Source organism: Ictalurus punctatus, chromosome 8 (assembly GCF_001660625.3).
Source record: "Ictalurus punctatus breed USDA103 chromosome 8, Coco_2.0, whole genome shotgun sequence".
Lineage (NCBI taxonomy): Eukaryota > Metazoa > Chordata > Actinopteri > Siluriformes > Ictaluridae > Ictalurus > Ictalurus punctatus.
Genome location: NC_030423.2, coordinates 26871403 through 26886660, shown reverse-complemented (window position 1 = coordinate 26886660; position 15258 = coordinate 26871403). Strand labels below are relative to the sequence as shown.

Here is a 15258-nt window from a genome sequence, read left to right as displayed (position 1 = left end):
ATCTGTGGAAATAAACGAAAATATCGCTGTGATTTTCGAACGCATCAGCTAGTTAAATGAAAAGGAAGTTCAGTTCATTCAAAATGAAACACGGGTTTCATCCTGCAGCACGACGACAGACTAAAACTCCACACCGGATATGCGGATGTGCGCGTCTGAGATCTTGTAGCAAAGTGTGTAGAAATATTATTCGAAAACTGTTTAGAAAACACAAAATAAAAAAAAAATATTTTGCTCATTTCTCTATAAAACAAAATGAATTGAAACAAAGCAGGAAGACGGGTACGGGGGGGGGGGGGGGGGGCGACTTGTTTTTATTTGTAGATAAACTGAAAAAATAGAGGTATCTTTTAGCCTGGGGGGTGCAAACTTTTGCACACCCACACATATATACATACATATATTGGATTTGTGAATGTTTTAGGGTTTATTTTGCTCGATTAGTGTGCGTGTTGATGTGATCAGCGAGCATTATTTCCTGTTTCCTGTTTCAGGGTGACCGTGGCTCTGTAGGGAAGAGAGGGCTGAAGGGGCAGAAAGGAGAGCAGGGGCCGCCCGGATTAGACCAGCCCTGTCCTGTGGTGCGTGATAAACTCTCTACATCTAAGATAATATAAGATGTACCTTCACTGTAGTGGAAATTCAAAAATCTTCATCAGGATGTGATGTGTATCTTCTCTACACACTACTTTCCCTCTGCTGTTCCCTGCCTCTTTATCCTTTCACTTCTGCTCTTTATCTTGTGTGTGTGTTTGTGTGTGAGTGTGCGTGTGTGTGTGTGTGTGGTTAGCAGTGAGTTGGGCGAGAACGGTTTTCAGTATGCGTGTGTGTTTTTGCTGACAGGGCTCTGCCGGATGTAAAGGCCAGGCAGGGGAAAGCGGGCAGGCTGACGCCAGGGCTCCCTGCCGGCTGGTACTGTACCACTGTGTGGAGTGTTTCCCTCTGAGCATGCACATACCAGCGTTTCACATTCATTCAACTCATAAAGACATGGAACTAAAAACAAACTTATTGAGATATGGCTAGAGAGGAAACACGGCAGGCATTCCACTTATCTTACTGACGTAATGATTTGTAATAGGAGCTTAAACGCCAATGTTGCGCCTTTTAATGACTTTTTCAGAGAAAAGCTCCGTACTTGTTGCTTCTCGGTGACGTACTACCATCAAACGGACATGTTTTGTGCAGTATAATTTGACCTGAGAAGGTGGATGTGAAGTACCTTTATTTAGCTTTTAGAGTAGTGCTTTAAAGGTACATCAAAACTTCAATTCTTTTGATTTGATAGGTACACCGTATTCGTGTTTCCAAGCGTATCTTTGCTGATGGTGACCATTTTTAACATCACTTGTTGGCTTATGTATTGTTTTGATAAGGACCAGCAGGGGGAGCCTGCTGGACCAGCAGGAAAGGTTTACTTCTGATGACTCTTCCATGCAGATCATGTTTGTGCAAGCAAGGCTGCACGGTAGAACGGTGCACCACCACTCCTTCCTGTCCCTTCCTGCTGGGTCATATGTGGGGTTTGCTTTGCCTTTCCGCCCAACGTACGGGCAATTCTATCCGACGGTGTTCTTGATATCGTGATCATCTCGATATCCCGCAGTTTCCCTTAACTGACATTTCAGACGGTGGAAATTGTGAGCTGGAAGTGATCTGATAGCGTTTTATAGCCTTCCTCTGCTTCGTAGGCATCAGGTAGCTTCATTTTCAGTTCCTCGTTCGGCTCCTTAGGAGCACATGCTTGTTAGGTTTAAACCGGATCGTTTATTACAGGCTAGCATTGCTATTTCTAATGACAGTTCCTCACCTGCCTAACGAGTTCTAGTTCATCAAATGTGAAGTTACCGTGCTATAATATTTGCAGGGAGGAATTAGTGCAGAATGCAGTGGTTCTGCACCCCTGTGACACAGGGTTACGTTACAGAACCACACACTACCACGCCGAACAATCGGCTAACATAATAAGGCAACAGAGGTGCAATGTGGTACCGTAGTAGTCGTGGCTGTGGAGAAACTAAAACATGCATCAAAGATAACAATTGCAATCAAATTCTACTCTTTCCTATTTCCTCTTATTTCTTTTTTTCCTCTTGACTGTTTGCTGTTCTAAACAAATCATTCATACTGTAGAATTAACCGTACGAGCTACAGGACACACCGCTCGGTTGCTAGATCGTTGTCGAGCATGATATTAACCTGCATGATGAGATATTTATTCTACCATATTTGTGTTTTTCGTCATCAGGGTCCAGATGGACTTCCGATACCTGGCTGTTGGCACAAGGTCCGTACACATTTATGATCCGAACGATGTGGTGTGTGTGTGTGTGTGTGTACTGCTAGTCAGAAGTTTAAATGCTCCTCCCACATTTCTGGCCATGAGCTTCAGAATCGTGCAGGTTGCGATCTGATTGGCTCGTCACATTTCTCTTCATAAACTTCCGTATAACAGTCACAGTCTGAACTTTAAACCTGTTTTATTTATTCTTTTTAACCGCGGTGACAGAATAAGTTTGACACGCTGTCAGTGCGTCCAAATTTGAATCCTTGTCATTTTTTTTATACGTACGTTTTAAACTCACGATTTCCGACTGAAACGCGTTCGCCCCGTCGACGGGAATTCACGAGTTCGATTTGGCCTAGAAGTTGGCCGTGCTGTCTGGGTGGGAGGGGCATACTCTCTCTCCCCTGTCAATCACAGCGAAACTAGCCAATCGTTGGCGTCCGTGAGCTCGTGTAGGGCGTACGGTACTTTCCTTTGAGCGTTACGCGGCACTGTGACGCAGTCTGAGCAGCAGTTCGGAAAGATTAGTGTATTTTAGAGGAAGCACGCGTTAGCCTTCGCCCTCCCTGACGGGTTGGCAATCGGCAGGTGACGAAACTGGAGAGAAAATGGGAAAATTGAAAACTTCTGCCTTTGGCGTTGTGTTTGTGAACGACTGCATGGAGTGTTTTCGTTCACTTTTGATTCATTAACTGCTGTATAATGTCCGTGTAATAACGATATCTAATATCTGCGTTTTTCTTTTGCAGTGATGACTAACATGAAGCATAACCAGGTTTCTGTACATATCCCTACAGTATAAATACAACCTCCTATTTTTTAAAGACAAGACTTTGACGATCATTCGTCAGCCAAAGAATTACCTACAGTATTTTTTATATACGTGTGTCTATTTTTCCAAACGAAACGTTCGGGACCAAACTAGGAGTTTGTATAGCAGGTTTTTTTGTTTGTTTGTTTCATATGCATCGGACAAAATCGGAGGAACAGAGGATCGCTTCCTTGCCTCTGCTGCATGAGCATGCGCATCCTCCGACGTCATCAGCGGTTGAATCTGGAGCATTTTATTCTCTCCATATATATATATATATATTATTTTTAAAGGACGACGGGACGATGCAGAGAATCAAGCGAAAGCGTCTGTCGCAGCCTTGACGGCTGGAAAAGAATCGATCCGTCATACAGGAGCGTCTTCGTCGATGAAATGAAGCCTGGAGAAGTACCTTGGCTCTGTAGGGCACACGGGAATGTGCGGTAGTGGCTCTGGCGACGGTCACTGTCGTCCGGCGAGGATGTTTTGACACTAGCGCTTCACTAGCTGACGGATGGGAAAGCCGATTTTAGCTTCACAAGCGAACAGTTGGGTGTCGAGGGTGTCTGATATGGAAATGATATCGAAGAGCTAACTGATATCTAACCTTGTGTACCATATCTTGATTTGCTATCATTACTAGCGTATGCTTTTTTTTTTTTTTTTTTAAATAAAAAAAAAATTGATTTGATTTTCTTCAGCATCTGCGAGAACTGAACTGGTGTTGGGTCGCTCGGATGGTTCGTTCTTTTGGTAGTTGATGATGTTTTGTAATTAAGGAAGATTAGCGTGTTACTGTATTATTATTATTATTATTATTATTATTATTATTATATGTACACTACTACTAGATTGTATTATATTTTGTTAAACATACCGTCATATTGATTGATCATATTGTTGGGATTCTTCATGTTACAATGATTTCATTTAACATCACATTCAGTTTCTGTATCTATGTATTAATTTATGGTATATTTTGGTATGTGGTATATTATGCTATCATTGCTAAGGATGCATCGATATGATTTCATTCATTTCTTTCTTACTCAATGCGAATAACGATGCCAAAACGAGTCGTCTACTTTCCATTAAGCAAACAAGGCCGTGACATTATATCGTCTAGCTCTGTTCCCTGGTTTAAAATGCTAGGCTCGTGAGATTATTTTAAACGAAGCGCATTAGCCGGCTACGCGAGTGACTTTGGATCGATCCGGGAAAAGCATTTCTGTACAGTCGTGATTAAATGACCTTTCGAAAACGCCGACGCCGATCGTCAGGAACAACGTACCGGGTAAAGATTTGTTATTTTTCACTCGCCTAGCTTCGTCTGTAGACGTTTTTGTTTTCTCACCTTGCTGTTGAATTTGATGTTTTGTATCGTAGGAAGACGCTGTGGTGCGTCCTTTTGATGTTTTCGCAGTGGATTCAGATCGCGGACGTTTCACGTCGTCGGTTCGTCGGCTAGGAATTCGGAGGCTGTGATTACGACGTGCCGCGTGTTTAAGTGGATTTGGTCTGAAAAAATGCACAACAAAAAAAAAATTGTTTTTTTTATTTATTTATATCATCAAAGAACGACTAAGTTTATTTTGCCTTACGGAAAGAAAATACCGGACTGCTAACGTGCATAATCGTTACTTAAATCTTAACGTCCGCTACAGACGTCACTTTCATATCGCCACAACTTGAAGTTATCGATTCGTAAAGTCGGGACTCGTAGAACGGAGTTCCCGAGTTTTAATCACGATGTCGTCGCGCCGTTCGCGTCGTAATTACGATTTTTCCGACGGCACTCGTACGATCACTTGGTCACGAGTTGTGGAAATTTAGGGATGTTCTAGATGTAGACGTTTTAGCATGAATCGAAGCCTTGTATTTACAGAAATATTTACGTTTATTCGCTACACGAAGTTAAGAAGAACGTAATCCAAGCGCCGATTTGAGTACTCGACTTAATAAACGGTCGATTATTAACTAACATTCTCACTTTTCACTCCGTATGAAACAAATCCTGCCTCTTTCCTCGGATTTAAAACAAAGACATTGTGCTTTTCTGCCAGTTTACTGATTTTTATATTGACATTAATATTTCTTTACACACACACACACACGTTTGTATTATAGATGTTCTAGACATTTAGCGCTATAGATAAGAAAGAGATTTGACCCCATTTCTCACACACACACACACACTTCACAGTTGCTGCGTTAAATGAATGTATACGAAACCATTTCATTAGTTAGGAATAACTCACAAGCCATTACGAAGCAGTCTGTTAAACCCCACTTACTGTGAATTCTTGCGTGTGTTTATTTTGATTTCCCCCCCCCCGCCTTGTCTTTAAGAACTGACCTTATTTTGTAATGGTATTACTTCTGAAAGTGTTTCTATTTGATTTGATGGGTTTTTGATTTGCGAGAACGAAAGGGGGAAGCGTTCTCAGCGGCAGAGTTTAACTCCTCATGATTGGTGTTTTATCAAATGAATATAAAAGGTTGTTTAAAATATATATCCCTAGCCGTGTTGACTGGCCTTTACAGAATGACGGTTTATAGACGGAAGGTTTCGTACAGGAATCACCCCCCTCCCCCCTGTATATTCAGTCAGGTTAACTCGGTTTGTTTGTGTGGTCAGTTATTGTACTCTTAACCCAGAGATGCGGTCATGACAATGTTCATATAAAATCTTCATATATTTCCAAATAAACTATTTTCACTTACCCGGACTCTGTGTTTCGGTGTGTTAAGCGGACTGTCACGGACTCGACCCGGTTCTACCTTCACACCGATGAAGGGTTTAAACGGATTAAAGCTGCGGTACGCAACTTTCATTTGAAAATGAAAATGAAGCATCGCTTTTAAATTCGAAGAGAAAACAATACTATAAAACTCGGAGCCTCTCCGTAAAAAAAAACATTAATTATTTTATTAAACGTCTAACACGACATGAAGTCATGAAGGATTGAAAGCACAACCTTAGGCACCACTGATATTATTATTAATCCCCTGTGATTCTCAACCACCAGGTTTAGCTGCACGTTGGAGGCCCGGGTGTTAGAAAGTTCTTCTGTGAACCCAAAGATGATCAAATAAACACGTAGGACGAGTAAATGAAGGAGTTCATGTGACTCTGTGACTTGACTTAAAACTTTATTCGAGGCATCAGACTCAAACTGAACAGCTGCATGGCAGATAAATCTTTATACAAAACAAAAACATGAAATGTGTGTGTGTGTGTGTGTGTGTGTGTGTGTGTGTGTGTGTGTAAACTGGAATGCAAAAAAGTAGTAATTTCACTAGTTGTAACATTTAAGTGAATGGAAAAAAAATACTTTAAAAAAAACACTTTAAAAAAAAACATCACTACAAAAGCAATTAGTGTGATAAATATATAATATATAATATATATTATATAATATATAATATATAGATCAGAGCAGGAATTGAAATACAAAATGTGTTTCAGTCACAGGGTGTCTAGAAATGTCTAGGAAAAAGAAAAAAAAAAAAAAGAAAAAGGGTTGGTGTTTAAAAACAATACAGCGCAGTACTTTAATATGCATTTAATATATAACTCCATCCCGTGAAATGCTATTGCTTATGGGCGGAGGGACTCGGGGACACCTCGATCTCACACCATCGGCAGACACGGGCGAGTGAGCGCTGGGACGCTACGAACCTGTTTTATCAGCACGTCCAGCACGCAGAACAGTACGAGGGACTCCGGCGCTGGTGTAACCAAGACGTGGCGTCTGTACCGGGCGTGTCCGAAAACGTCACGGTTTCACGGCACGTAACGGACATTCAAAAACCGCGTCCGTCTCGTTACACGTAGACGTGTTCGGGATGTCATGTGTACGAGCGCGTGGAGGGGTAAATCACCATGATGTGCGCGTGCTCATCACACAGAGCTCGTTTTAATACGGTATTTAACCTTTACTACACGGCCGGTCAAAAGTTTGTGGACGCTCGACTGAAACGTTTCTCGTGATGTTAAAACGCTTCTGATCGGAAGGTGTGTGATTAAACGTGTGAAATCGGTGTCGTAGACAGAAATATCATCGCGCCGACGTGTTCGTTTCTTTCGTTAGAAAACTGACGTTTTATTTACAAGATAAATGTTTATTTTAAACGGACGACTCGGAGAGAAATATTTCCGAAAAGCAGGAGAGAAGAGTCCGGCGTCGGTGGGAACTCCTTTAAGACTGATTAAAAAAAAAACATCTCGGGGGAAATTCCTCAAGAAATCGCTCGAGAAAACGCCAAGAATACGTTTCTGGAAATTCTAGACAAAAAGGGCGTCGACTTTGAAGATGCTAAAATACTCAATTATTTTGATTTATTTGGGATTTTTATCACAACATAATTCCCATAGTTCCACTTGTGTTACTCCAGAGTTTTGACGACTTTATTATTATTATTCTAAAATGTGTGGGAAAAAATTTGAATACAGAATGAGTGTGTCTAAACTTTTGACCGGTAGTGTGTGTGTGTGTGTGTGTGTATATGTATATATATACACACACACACACACACACACACACACACACACCATGTGAGTTGCTCTTGATCATTAGTAAGTCACTTGAAAATGAAACAAAGGATACGATGGAATCTGTAGGAGGTTAAACGTGGTGAAGTCTGTCCAGGCGTATGCATCTGTTAAATAAATAAATAAATAAATAAATAAAATCCTGGAGATAAAAATCATACCGTGACAACGCTGCCATTCGTTGAAATCTGCAAGCGGACGTTTCGATCTAAACACGTTGCGGTGCTCCCGCCCGTAAAAAACACGCACTCGTGACCTGTTCCCAATCAACTTCCTGCTGTTTCTTTTTACTGACACTTACTTTTCCAGCCTTTTCTTGCCCCCGTCCCGACTTTTTTCGAGACGTGTCGGAGCCATCGAATTCAGAAATCCGTACTACGGTACGTTTCCTCGGTTTAAACGCTTGATATGTTCTATTGTGAATGACGTGTGTTTTTAGGAGATTTGCAAATCGTTGCATTCTGTTTTGAGACAGCGTCCCAACTTTTTTGGCGATTGGGGGTCGTACATCAAAACAGTACGGGAATGTGATTCTGTATTGTAATAAATAAATACTTTTTTTTTTTCTTTTAAAGTCCACCGTGAAACTGTGACGCCGTAACGCCCCTGGACTGCATAGATATAAATATACACCGCAAAAAAAAAAAAAAAGTTCTATGGATGGACAAGCAACGAACGCCTCGCGAAACGATGACGCGACACGGTTCGAACAGAACGTCGGTACTATTTACAAAAAGATTCCTCGTAATGTCGGCGTGCTGTTAAAGCAGGTTTCTTGCGCGGCGGCGTGATACCCTGTTTCATACGATCTGACTGGAGCACAATAAAATGGAGGACATTCAGAGATAAAGCAGATGTATTTCGGTTGTCATGTGACACTGCACCATCACGATCACAGTAAAGCTGAAACTCGGTTCAATTCGGGTTACATGTGTCTGAGCGTCGAAAGAAATTTGGCATCGGAGACGGATACAAACGTCTGGCTGAATGATTTGCCCTGTATTCTGTGTGTGTAAGTTTGTGCGGAGTGAGTGTGTGAGCGACCTGAGCAGAGGGGGAAAGGACGACGAAGCGGACGCCGACGTCAGAAGCCGGACGGAGTGAGAATGTTCATGTCGCGATGTTTGAGTTTATGCGCAGATGCCTTTTTTCCCTCCGCTGCGGTCACCTCCAGGTTGGAAGACTTGAAGTTGGCGGGGTCTTCGACCGCGAGGTTCACTTGGGTCTTGATGCCGTCCAGGGTGGTGGATTTCTGAAGCCCGAAGCACGACTGCAGGTTGAACCCTCCTGCGAGCAAACGTGCAGAGGGAGGAAAAAGAAAAGAGAACACTCGACCTTGAAAATTTGACCTTGACCCTGTCTCCTGGAGCCGTTTCAAAATCTAATGCTGGTTACAGTGAGGACTCCATATAAAGCCTATAAAGGTTTAAAGTGGGCGTGGCCTAATCAAAAAGTTTCGTTTTAGGTTTTTAATTTGTGCAAAACTCTTAACATCAACCTCTTCACCCCTGCACAAGAGGAGACCGAAATAAAATGCAGTGAAAGCGAGAGCGCCGATTCGTCAGCTGACTGTTTCTCACCCGAGGTGTTGGAATCGGAGCCGGGGTCGGTGGGGGATTTCTGCACGGTGGGACGCATCCCGAAGAGGCTCCATCGGTCTCCGCGTCCGCCGCCTTCGTTTCCACCCATGGAGACGCCTGATGTGATCGCTGCTGGAGTCGGATGCGGTGAAGGCCAGGCTAGAGGAGATCCTGTTTAACAACACAGAACACGGTTAGACTCGCGTTCATCCCAGATTTCATCACTATTTTCCGATTAGGAAGTAAATATCTGGGCTGAAGCGGACACCTGAGACGGAGCTGGGTGGGACGTGGACGATGAGACGGAGGTGAGTGGTGCTGATGTTGAAAGCCTGTCCTCAAAGTCCCCAGTAAACATCTTCAACTTCTGAAGAACAAAACAGGAGAAAAATCACGACGATTAAAAACAAATTAATCACAAACTAAAAATGTACACATCTGTATTTTCAGGGGAAGATTTTTTTTTGTTGAATTACAACAAACCCCTCACATTTTTGTTTGATATCTTTTCTTGTGACGACACTGAAGAAAGGACACTGTGCTACAATGTAAAGTAGTGAGTGTACAGCTTGTGTAACAGTGTAAATTTGCCGTCCCCTCAAAATAACAACACACAGCCGTTAATATCTAAACCGCCGGCAACAAAAGTGAGTACACCCCTAAGTGAAAACGTCCAAATTGGGCCCAATTAGTCATTTCCCCTCCCCGGTGTCATGTGACTTGTTAGTGTTACAAGGTCTCAGGTGTGAATGGGGAGCAGGTGTGTTAAATTTGGTGTCATCGCTCTCACACTCCCTCATACTGGTCACTGGACGTTCAACATGGCACCTCATGGCAAAGAACTCTCTGAGGATCTGAAAAAAAGAATTGTTGCTCTACATAAAGATGGCCTAGGCTATAAGAAGATTGCCAAGACCCTGACACTGAGCTGCAGCACGGTGGCCAAGACCATACAGCGGTTTAACAGGACAGGTTCCACCTAGAACAGGCCTCGCCATGGTCCACCAAAGAAGTTGAGTGCACGTGCTCAGCGTCATATCCAGAGGTTGTGTTTGGGAAATAGACGTATGAGTGCTGTCAGCATTGCTGCAGAGGTTGAAGGGGTGGGGGGTCAGCCTGTCAGTGCTCAGACCAGTGCACACTGCATCAAATTGGTCTGCATGGCTGTCGTCCCAGAAGGAAGCCTCTTCTAAAGATGATGCACAAGAAAGCCCGCAAACAGTTTGCTGAAGACAATCAGAAGCTGAGGGTGAAGGCGATGGACTGGCCAAGCATGTCTCCAGACCTAAACCCTATTGAGAATCCTCAAACGGAAGGTGGAGGAGCACAAGGTCTCTAACATCCACCAGCTCCGTGATGTCGTCATGGAGGAGTGGAAGAGGACTCCAGGGGCAACCTGTGAAGCTCTGGTGAACTCCGTGCCCAAGAGGGTTAAGGCAGGTCTGGAAAATAATGGTGGCAACACAAAATATTGACACTCTGGGCCCAATTTGGACATTTTCACTTAGGGGTGTACTCACTTTTGTTGCCAGCGGTTTAGACATTAATGGCTGTGTGTTGAGTTATTTTGAGGGGACGGCAAATTTACACTGTTACACAAGCTGTACACTCACTACTTTACATTGTAGCAAAGTGTCATTTCTTCAGTGTTGTCACATGAAAAAGTTATAATCAAATATTTACAAAAATGTGAGGGGTGTACTCACTTTTGTGAGATACTGTACATCAAACTGAAATCGCACTCGAAGGTTTCAATGTGTGTACGATTTCAAATTCAACTTTATAATAATGCGGCATGAAAATTCAAGTCGAGGCACCGACACGACTCCCGACACCAAGGCCGACACGACTCCCGACGCCAAGGCCGACACGACTCCCGACGCCAAGGCCGACACTACTCCCGACGCCAAGGCCGACACGACTCCCGACGCCGAGAGCTCAGTCAGTCCAGATCGGGAGCAGCATCTCCAGCACCACCGCACCGGGCATAATCATGTTTGCAGATGGCACGGCCATGGTGGGTCTCATCAGCAGGAAGGACGAGTCAGCATACAGAGAGGAGGTGAAGCGACTAACCGACTGGTGCAGAGCCAACGACCTGTTGCTTATCGTGGACGAAACATAACAGAATATCATCGGCTCCACTGAACATCGCCGGATCCTCCGTAGAAATCGTCAAGAGCACCAAATCCCTGCCGGAGAACCTCGCCTGGTCCCTCAACACCAGCTCCACAAACAACAAAGACAAGCAGCGTCTCTACTTTCTGCGAAAAGCCCATCGCCCATCTCCCACCCCTCATCCTCAGCACCAACCCTTCTACGCAGGATCAGAAGACCCTGCGGAGGACAGTGAGGACAGCTGAGAAGATCACTGGGGTGTCCCTTCCCTCCATCACAGACATTCACACTCAACACGAACCCATACAGCATCACCTGAATGTCGAAATAATACATTTGATCTTTTGCAACATATTCTAGTTTCCACCAAGAAGAATATAACGGCTAATGTTATTTCATCAACGCCATTAATAATAATAATAATAATAATAATAATAATAATAATAATAATAAGGATATCCACGTAAACAAGGCCTCTCGTGAAACCTAAGCTAAAGTTAGCTAGCGTGCTAAACAGCTGATAAACTGCCAAAGGATTCAAATCCACACTTACCTTTTAAATTGTAGATTTTTTTCTTTATCCGACTTAAACCAGTTTTTTATTCTGTCCATATTTTTTTAATTTGACCCGGTCTTATCGATCGATTAACTCCGCTGGTTATATATCGAAATAAATACTCTGATCAACAAAGTCGCCTTATCGCTATAATGCTAAAAGCGCAAACTGGCTGAAACTGGTTTACTTCCGGCCGGAAGTGCTTCTTCTTCTTGTTTTTGTTTTTTAATGGTGGTTGGCAAACCACTAAAGGTGCATTACCGCCACCCACTGGACTGGAGTGTGGGCAGTAGATTGGCAGGAAAAAAAAATAATAATAGTAATAAAATAATAATAATAATAATAATAATAATAATAATAATAATAATAATAATAATAATACGGCCGGAAATGCTTTCAGGCGCCTTCACAATAAACGTCCGGGTGCAACACAAAAGGTGACGTAATTATTAATTAAAGTAAACTTTATAATTCAGCACCATACAGTGTTACAGTGCAAATTGTTTATTCACAAAAAACAAATTTTGCCTAGATCTGATGTCTTTCTTGCTGAGCTTTCTCATTGATAACAATAAGAATAACAAGTTTCTGAAGAATTATGATCATATTTTATTACTGACTGAGGTGCTATTGTTGTTTTTTTGTTTGTTTGTTTGATTGTTTTTATCTTATTGTATTTGAATGCAGTGCTGATTTCTTTTCTTGCAATAAAAAAGAATACCCCCCCCAAAAAAAAATAAACAAAAAAGAAGATTCAACACCTTAAATGATTTAACTTATGCTATTTATTTATTAATTCACGTTTTCATGTTTCACGTTGAAGACTATAAGATGTCCATTTTAATTTGGTTCGGTTTACGCAGAACTTTTACACACAGCTTTACTAAAAGATTGGGCAGAGTGTTCGTATCGCTCCGCTTGTCTGTCTTCGCTATATGTAAAATTCCAGCAATTCTAGGAATGGTTTATTAAACTGAAATAAATAAAGGTTTCTACACTCTATGGACTGTCAGTGGGTCTGTGCGTTGGCATGGCAACACAAAAAAACGCTTTATCTAGCTGTGGCTTCTCTGGGAAATGTTTTATTTTCAGAGACGTACTGTACGGTATGCCTTGTACTCAAACTGTGTTGTTGGATGTGATCTGCCCAAATGACTAATGCACAAAGTGAACCGTTGAGTGAGGTTCATTGTTTCTTTATTTTCTGTAACTGAAAAAGACATTTGAATTTATTGCTTTACCATTCAACAATAATACACAGAATAATAATACTCAGCAGGCAAATACTTTGTCCACCTTTAAGCAGTGCTTCAGCAATTCGATTTCTAGCCTGGTCTTTTTTTTATGCTCCATTTGAAGTTGTAGAAGGTCCATCTCCTCCATGTCACATTTTTCTAATTTGTCCTTGAAGATGGACCTCATACAGCTCATTCGCAGGAAGACAAAATGATAATTCAGTATAATTGATATTACAAATGACTGTAATACATACACAGAGCAAAAAATTTTAATCAGGACAACTGCAAGCAATTTTTTACACTGCCAAGATGCTGTGTGGAGGTAGATGGACCCTCCTGTGTACAGGAATCCACAGCCATAATCTTTAAAGTTTTTAATAATCACACATCTTTATACAAATATAAATAAATAAATAAATAAATAAATAAATAAATAAAAAGACGGGAATGCATTATATGTTATATCTCTGCGGGCCTCCCAGCATCTTCATACATTTAAGATTACAGTACACACCATATGCAGAAAAAATAAAATAAATATACATAATACACAAGTGAAACATTGCCAATAAAGAGTTATTTCAGAATTCCTTCTTTAGACAGTGGCAGTGTTTATTGTCAGCTTGAATGTTTAAGGATAAACTCTGATGAACTGCCCCCTGGAACTGCCCAGTTGATTAAGGGACAGTGCCAGGTCCTCAGCCGGAACGAGTGAAGGTGGCGGTGGTCCACCAGCCATTTTGTGGGCCTTCTTCCCGTGTCTATATAGAACAGAGAGAAAAGTTATTATAGAGAAAAGGTTGGGCCAATTGCCCGGTTACGATTTAAGAAGTTTATGAAATATTATCTTTTTGGAGAATGTTTTTGGGTCTAGAAGGCTCCACCTGATAAAATAAACACCATAAACACGAAATACTACACACTAAACACTAATCCCCACACCCGAAACATTTATCCCTACACCCTCAACACTAATCCCTACACCATAAACACTAAATACTACACACTAAACACTAATCCCTACACCCTCAACACTAATCCCTACACCCTCAACACTAATCGCTACACCATAAACACTAATCCCTACACCGTCAACACTAATCGCTACACCATAAACAGTAGACCCTACACCCGCAACACTAATCCCTACACCCTCAACACTAGTCCCTACACCCTCAACACTAATCCCTACACCCTAAACATTAAATACTACACACTAAACACTAATCCCTACACCCTCAACACTAATCCCTACACCCTCAACACTAATCGCTACACCATAAACACACCATAACACACCCACATAAACGGCAAGAACAACAAGAACACACATACGCTCACCTGGCACCAGTAGCACAGTAAGAGAGATGCAGTATATAACATGTGCTCTTTAGCACCACTGAATATTATTGATAGCGGACTGCTCTAAACCCAGCAGTGCATACACACGCACACGCACACACATGCACACACACACGCGCCCACACGCACACACACATACACGCACACACTCCATTTCTCTATGTTTAAGAGAGAGAGTTTCTTACCTTATTCTCAAGCTTCTGCTGTTCTATGGTCTGTGTTGAAACTTTATTCCATTCTAAGAGACAGAATTAATGATAGAATAACAAAATAGAATCAACTGAGACTAAAGCCTAACACTTTAAACACTAAACTGTACACCATAAACACTAATCCCTACACTCTAAACACAAATCCCTACACCCTAAACCCTAATCCCAACACTCTCAACATTAATCCCTACACCCTCAACACTAATCCCTACACCATAAACACTAATCCCTACACCATAAACACTAATCCCTACACCCTCAACACTAATCCCTACACCCTCGACACTAATCCCTACAATCTAAACACTAATCCCTACACCCTCAACACTAATCCCTACACCATAAACACTAATCCCTACACCATAAACACTAATCCCTACACCCTCAACACTAATCCCTACACCCTCGACACTAATCCCTACACCCTCGACACTAATCCCTACACTCTAAACACTAATCCCTACACTCTCAACATTAATCCTTACACCCTCAACACTAATCCCTACACCCTCGACACTAATCCCTACAATCTAAACACT

The 15258-nt window shown here is 42.0% G+C and overlaps 2 protein-coding genes and 1 long non-coding RNA gene across 5 annotated transcripts in view; 1 reads left to right on the top strand and 2 right to left on the bottom strand.

Annotated features, from left to right (window-relative positions):
• col23a1a (collagen type XXIII alpha 1 chain a) overlaps nucleotides 1-5827 on the top strand; it is a 148942-nt gene extending 143115 nt beyond the window's left edge. The window contains exons 30-33 of the mRNA XM_053682379.1: nucleotides 495-581; nucleotides 844-912; nucleotides 2249-2287; nucleotides 3392-5827. Coding sequence (XP_053538354.1) covers nucleotides 495-581; nucleotides 844-912; nucleotides 2249-2287; nucleotides 3392-3442 — 246 coding nt within the window. The 3' untranslated portion in view covers nucleotides 3443-5827. The remainder of the gene's footprint in view (nucleotides 1-494; nucleotides 582-843; nucleotides 913-2248; nucleotides 2288-3391) is intronic.
• Nucleotides 5828-6234: 407 nt separating this feature from the next.
• On the bottom strand, nucleotides 6235-12113 carry LOC108268611 (putative monooxygenase p33MONOX). Of its 3 annotated transcripts, XR_008396917.1 has the most exons (5): nucleotides 11905-12113; nucleotides 11051-11666; nucleotides 9502-9600; nucleotides 9234-9404; nucleotides 6235-8940 (listed from the first exon to the last, which is right to left on the bottom strand). XR_008396917.1 is itself a non-coding variant. In XM_053682345.1 (3 exons), the coding sequence occupies exons 2-3, from the start codon at nucleotides 9340-9342 to the stop codon at nucleotides 8738-8740; spliced, it is 312 nt and encodes a 103-aa protein (XP_053538320.1). In that variant the 5' UTR covers nucleotides 9343-9404; nucleotides 9502-9600; the 3' UTR covers nucleotides 6235-8737. The 3 variants fall into 3 exon arrangements, 1 of the variants encoding a protein (XP_053538320.1); XR_008396916.1 differs by lacking the exon at nucleotides 11051-11666 and having other exon boundaries at nucleotides 11905-12097; XM_053682345.1 differs by lacking the exons at nucleotides 11051-11666; nucleotides 11905-12113.
• Nucleotides 12114-13097: 984 nt separating this feature from the next.
• LOC108268612 (uncharacterized) overlaps nucleotides 13098-15258 on the bottom strand; it is a 5515-nt gene continuing 3354 nt past the window's right edge. The window contains exons 5-6 of the long non-coding RNA XR_001813338.3: nucleotides 14693-14745; nucleotides 13098-13906 (exon numbers count right to left, since the gene is read on the bottom strand). This is a non-coding gene — a long non-coding RNA (uncharacterized LOC108268612). The remainder of the gene's footprint in view (nucleotides 13907-14692; nucleotides 14746-15258) is intronic.